General features: G+C 47.7%; 1 protein-coding gene across 1 annotated transcript; it reads right to left on the bottom strand.

Moving 5' to 3' along the window:
- Positions 1 to 1,125: 1,125 nt before the first annotated feature.
- POLR2H (RNA polymerase II subunit H) lies at positions 1,126 to 5,701 on the bottom strand. Its single transcript, XM_006183228.3, has 5 exons — positions 4,390 to 5,701; positions 3,385 to 3,468; positions 3,208 to 3,301; positions 2,437 to 2,520; positions 1,126 to 1,479 (listed from the first exon to the last, which is right to left on the bottom strand). The coding sequence occupies exons 1-5, from the start codon at positions 4,460 to 4,462 to the stop codon at positions 1,362 to 1,364; spliced, it is 453 nt and encodes a 150-aa protein (XP_006183290.1). The 5' UTR covers positions 4,463 to 5,701; the 3' UTR covers positions 1,126 to 1,361.
- Between the last annotated feature and the right edge of the window lie 106 nt (positions 5,702 to 5,807).

Raw genomic sequence — 5,807 nt, forward strand, 5'->3', positions numbered from 1 at the left:
CACTCCTCAAACTATTATTGGTAATTAGGTTCACTCTAACCTAAATCTATTCTTCTCCAACCCCTGCAAGAAAATCTGAAGGCAGGGAAAGGTTCTAGGATTCCATAAAAATTCATCCCCACCCCCACTTCATCTCCTATTTCCCTCTCCCATCACCCCCACCCCACAGTAAAGCAAAAGAAACACCTTTTCCTCCCCCCTGCAGAGGCCATTCATTTTCAACCCATTTCCCTAAATACTATTTCTAACACCTGATGTAAAGACCTGAAAATGATAGGGAAGGAAATACCCCAGGCATCCCAGCAGGAGGACCAGCTCCATGGCAAAACCAGGAGAGCAAAAAAGACAACTGCTTAATACACACTCACAATCTTTCTAGATTGTTACCCTGGGCTTCCCTTGTAAGCACCACCATTTCCTCAACTTTGTTCTCCCCCTACTTTTAAATTAGTGACTGCAGTCAGGCTGTTGTATTGTCCTGGGCACTGGCACTGGACTGCCAACCTCATTGGTATTGCTGCCCTGTCCACTTCAGTGGTCTGCACGGCAGCTCCCCATTCAGTGTCACTGGTAAAAACCACCACCACTTACCCTCCCTCCAGGTCAGCACCAGAATGTAGAGCAGAGAGCTAGCTCCTCCACCTGCTTCCATAACCACCAAATTGCTCTTCCTCTCCTCTTCAGAGTCGTGTCCCATGCCTGAGTCTAAAAGCCTCAACCCAAAGCTTCCATAAGAATGATGAACATTTCCAGGCTATGCAAGTGACTCATTCAAGTCAACGTGCTCTGACTTCCTAAGCAATGGAAAGGGTTGGAAGGACACAGCAGGGCTCCTTGCCTATTCAAAATTCTATGCCAAATGGGTGGTATCTTCCGGCCTGGGGTGCCCTCAGGAGACAAAAGTACAATACTGTCTCCCAGATAGAAAATCACATTGGAGGACAGATGCTGGAGGTAGTCAGCCAGCAGGCTGAGACAACCCTCAACCCAGATACAAGAGGTTGATAGATCCTACCTGACATGTGAACATCTGGCGGTGGGCCAGAAACATGATGTACCGTACACAAACTGGAAAAAATGATTTTAAAGTAAATGGAAAAAATTTTTTTAAAAAGGAAGGGGAAAGAGTCTGAGAAAGTAAAGTTTAATTTTAAAAAGCATCCACATGAAACAACTTCTGATTCCTTTTAAGCTCTCCCATTGAGTCTTTCACAAGCAAGTCGGTTTCCCGTTGAGTCCAGACCTCCTAAAGATGCAGCCACAGTGGACAGAAAACAGGTAAACAAGAGCGACTGCTCCTTGGGCTTGAACGAATATCCATGACCTGAGTGACTGAGCAGCAAGGTTGGCTTCTGGGTGGTTCAAAATGCCAGTTTCTTCATCAGCAGATAAACTCTGGAATCCACTTCAAATCCATGCAGGTTGTTGGCATCACCCTGCAGCCTCATGAGCAGGCCCCCATAGGACACGTAGGCAGAGCTGAAACAGAACACCCAGTCCCATGAGTCTGAGGTCCAGAGCAATTGCTACTCTACTCAACAGTTCTCCACCTTAGCCTAAGAAAAAGAGGCACCCTCATAAAGTTTTGTCATCAAGAAGCAAAATTCAGACAAAGATGAATGCACAGACATGTGCAAGGCAGTGTTCTTTATATCAGCAAAGGTGGAAAATACTCCATGCCCAGAATAAGGGAAATGGTCAAATCAATTACAATATGTCCATTTCCTGGAATGTTACACAGCTATCAAAATGTTTAGGAAAAGCTTTAAATTGACTTGAGGAAACACGTTTTACATAACATTAAGCAAAAAGAACAGAACAAAACATTGTAATAAACAACATGATCTAACAGAAAAAAAGTACATAGGAAAAAAACCCTAGAACATTCAAGAATGTTTATGTAAAAGATTCCCTCTGGGTATAGAATTATAGGTGACTTTTTTCCTTCTTCAAGTTACTTCTCTGCTTTTCAAATTTCTTACAAAGGGCACATATTGTTTTAATAAGATTTTAAAGAAAAGAAAAAAATAGTTGAGCAGGGAAACCAAAGAACTGGGGATTGGACTGCAGAGTAGCAAAACACACACACACACACACACACACACACACACACACACACACAAACACACACAAAAACCAAAAAGCCTAGCAGTTTAATCACTTACGCTGCATTTAGTTCTTGGAGAAGTAACTTTCCTTTGCATTTCACACAGCAAGACGTTTCAGTTCTGACAGAGGACAAAGTGAGGAGCCTACACTTCAGACTGGAAACTGTTCCCAAAAGAGTTTCTTTTTGGGTCCTGCCTAGGTCTGAGATGCTTGGGGAGAGAAAGACCCAATACAGGAAGCCTAAGCAAGGCACATAGTTTTAGAGCTCAGTCCAAATTCTCACAAAAGAGAAGGGGGAAAGGGTTCTCACAAGACCATGGAACTTACAGGCGTGTTGCTGCTTCGGTAGAAGTTTCATCTCCCTCAATCCTATACACTTTCCCATACATTACGTACTCAAATTGGTCAGCCCTGTGAAACAATAGTGGCAGTTATTCTCAAAAGCAGTTAACAAAAAGAGGACCTTTAAAATGGTAACTGGTAGGTAAGTGCCAACATCATAACAACAGGCACTTTCCAAATGATGTCATTCACTCCTCACAGCAACCCTGTGAGCTAGGTATGACCATCTGTATTCTACTGATGAGGAAACTAATGCAAAAAGGTTAAAGTTATTCAACAAGTAAGTGGTACAGCTGAGATATGAACTGAGTGGGGCTCCAAAGCCTTCCCATCACACCAAACTCCCTCCCAAACAACAAACATAGGTCATTCAGTAGTCATTTCCTTAACTATCAAAAAGCTACAACTCAGGGGGGAGGGTATAGCTCAGTGGTAGAGCGTGTGCTTCGTATGCACGAGGTCCTGGGCTCAATCCCTAGTACTCCATTAAAAAAACAAATAAACCTTGTTACCACACCCTCCCCTTAAAAAAGTTTTCAAAAAATAAATAAATAAAAAGCTACAACTTACATACATGTAATCACTGCTCTGGATAAACACCTGGATATCTGGATTCTTAGGTGCAGCAATTTCCTTAAGGTTACATAGATTCTACTAATAATCATTTATTCTACAAATTAAGTAAGGGTCTTTCTATACCACTTATCTACTTAGTCCTCAGGCAAACTTCAAGTACTCCCTTCTCCACTCCCTCACCTGGAAGGCCTATCATCTGTGGGGTTATATTCACCATCATCCAGAGTACCATCTTCATACAAGGTACTGGCTATGACCAACCGGAACTTGTCACCTGAAAATCACGGCAATATCAGAGAGTAAAGAACAGCTGAAACAGTAAAAAGCCTCTCACTATTGTCTGTGTTCAATACTTACCCAGGTCTACAGGGTAAATCTGAATGTTTACATCTAAGATGAGGTCCATCTTGAAAGATTCGCTCTCACAGTGCAGTCGAGACACTGGAGGGAAACAGGGAAAGAGTGACAGAGGTAATTGCATGGCCCAGGGCAGACCCTGCAAACTCACTTTGAGGGACTGTATGCAACAGAATACTCAAATCTAACCCAATCTGCATCCACTGGCTTCTCCTCTGCTCTCACAGAAGTGCAGGCCTAATCAGAATCAAATATACAAGGAGAGAAAAACTACAGCAAGTAGATAGAATCCCCAGAAAAGATTCAAAGATTCTCTGGCACCAAATACTATCTAGGTTCTAGGCCTGCTGAGATAATTAAGAAATAACCTGATCTGGGGTCAAGTTATTCATTCATCCAAAGGTTTCATCTTTCAGTGCCAGGCACTGTACTAAGGGGATTATCAAGGTGTGTAAGAACTGGTTTTCATCCTAAAAAACATCTGTCTCCAAACAAAGGAAGAGACACCAAGGACAAACAATTATTGATCAATGTTATAAAAAAAAGAGGTGTGTATCAAGCAGTCAACTCTAACTCTAAGAGGATTTCACAAAGAACCAGATTCTGAGGGCGAATTATTCGCTGTACAGTCTTGAGTGGATTGCTGAGTCTCTCAGAGCAAAATGGGTGAGACACCACCTACCTCATGGAGACTCTTAAGTAAATTACGACAAAGTGTGTGTAAAGTGCACAGTACAGCGCCTAGCACAGAGTGGGTAGCGAAGAGAAAGATGCCCAGAAGTTCACTAGTGCCTCGAGAAAAGGCCGCCCAGGCACCGGGCACAGCATGTGTGAAGCCAGGGAGAGCTCAGAATCTCCGTTTCCACATCTATAAAGTTTCCTGAGGAAGGTCCCTACATCAGGACCTGTAGGGGCAGACCACGTGAGATGGGTGGACCAGGGGCCCAGGGGCGTGGCCCCAAGATTAGCCCCTTCCCCCAAACTGCCCCTACATATCTTACTTACCTCGGTCAAACTTCTTGCCCTCTGGATCAATGTCTTTCACATCAAAAATATCCTCAAACAGGATGCCCGCCATGGTGAGGAGTCCACGAGAGTAGAAAAGGCGCTGAGCGCGCGACCACGGCTAGGGGTACGCGCACCCCCGTCGCGTGGAGAAAAAGAGGGGAAAGACGAAAAGCAGCGCTTGAAGAGCGGCAGCAAAGAATTAGAATGACGCATGCGCACGGACAAGCAGTCACACGGCCACTTCCGCCGCCTGGCTATCGGGGCTTCTTAACTTCCGCCCCGAACTATTGTTTCCTTGAGGCGTCAGCTTTAAGGGCGGGTCTTAGGTCCAGATAACTCCGCCCCAGGGCGGGGACACCATAGGTCCCACCCCCGGCCGAGGTGGCGTGGTGGCACGTTCTCTCCGGAGGCTCTACTGCGCCCTCTTCAGAAGCCGGGTCAGGAAGACTGGAATGCTTGGGGGCCTATCCCAGCCAGGGACCTTGATCTCTGGCCCAGAGAAGCCCAGCCCTGGCCCTACCCTGCCGGTCAGCGAGCCTGCCGAGGCCACAGTCCGCGCGAAGGGCGAGCGGAGCAGAACCCTGCTCCCGGCAGGGCGCAGTACCCAGCCCCTCCAGCTGGCACCGAGGCCCCCCCAGGCCGGCCAGGGCCGGCTCGGCCCAGCTGGGTGTTACCCGAGCTGGGTCCATCCAGTTTGGGAATTTGCCATGATATTACCATGAGAAAAAGGAAAGCCTGCACTGTCCCCTCCCCTGGTATTGCACCCTCCTCACCCTTGCTCTCCTCCCTCGCACCGCCCCTTCAGCATGGCATTAACCCCTTCACACTGCCCTCCTCAAGCACTGCCTCTTCAGCAAGGTTCTGCCTTTACCCCTACCAGAGCCCTCTCTGGACACTGATCTCCTATGAGCCCCTTCATCCTGGCACTGTCCTCTCCTACGGATACTACCTCTTCCTTTACATTTCCCCTTCCTCTAGGGTGCTGGTTCTCACATTGCCCCCTTCCTGGTCACTACTTCCTCCTCCTGGGAACCCCCTCTGCCTCCCACGTGCCCATTCACCCTGGAACTGCCTCCTTCCCACACTGCCTGTTTCCTGGGCACCGGCCTCTCCCCTGACACTATCTCTGACACTGTCCATCCACCTTGCGCTTACCCCACCCTCTGCTCTATCGTTCTCCCGACCCTGATGGAGAACACAGAGCCCCAGCAGACTGTTCCCCGATGGCGGCTAGATGTCAGCAGCTACTCGGGTTTCTCCTTGGGCCTTGTCAGGGAGAAACGACCTCTGTTCCACCACGCCCGCCTCCCAGGAGCGGCCTCCTTGGCACCTAGACCTCCCTTCCCTCTGGCCTCACCCCTTGCCGTTCCCTCCCCACCTCCACCCACCACCCCGCCCCCGCACACTCTGCCGGC

Source organism: Camelus ferus, chromosome 1 (genome assembly GCF_009834535.1).
Source record: "Camelus ferus isolate YT-003-E chromosome 1, BCGSAC_Cfer_1.0, whole genome shotgun sequence".
Taxonomy (NCBI): Eukaryota; Metazoa; Chordata; class Mammalia; order Artiodactyla; family Camelidae; genus Camelus; species Camelus ferus.

What these genes read in the sequence shown, in the direction of transcription:
- POLR2H (XM_006183228.3), bottom strand. Translation starts at nt 4,462, where the DNA reads ATGGCGGGCATCCTGTTTGAGGATATTTTTGATGTGAAAGACATTGAT. An exon ending in GGGCAAGAAGTTTGACCGAG is followed by an intron (nt 3,469 to 4,389) that starts GTAAGTAAGATA and finishes GTTTCCCTCCAG; the next exon opens with TGTCTCGACTGCACTGTGAG. An exon ending in GATTTACCCTGTAGACCTGG is followed by an intron (nt 3,302 to 3,384) that starts GTAAGTATTGAA and finishes CGTGATTTTCAG; the next exon opens with GTGACAAGTTCCGGTTGGTC.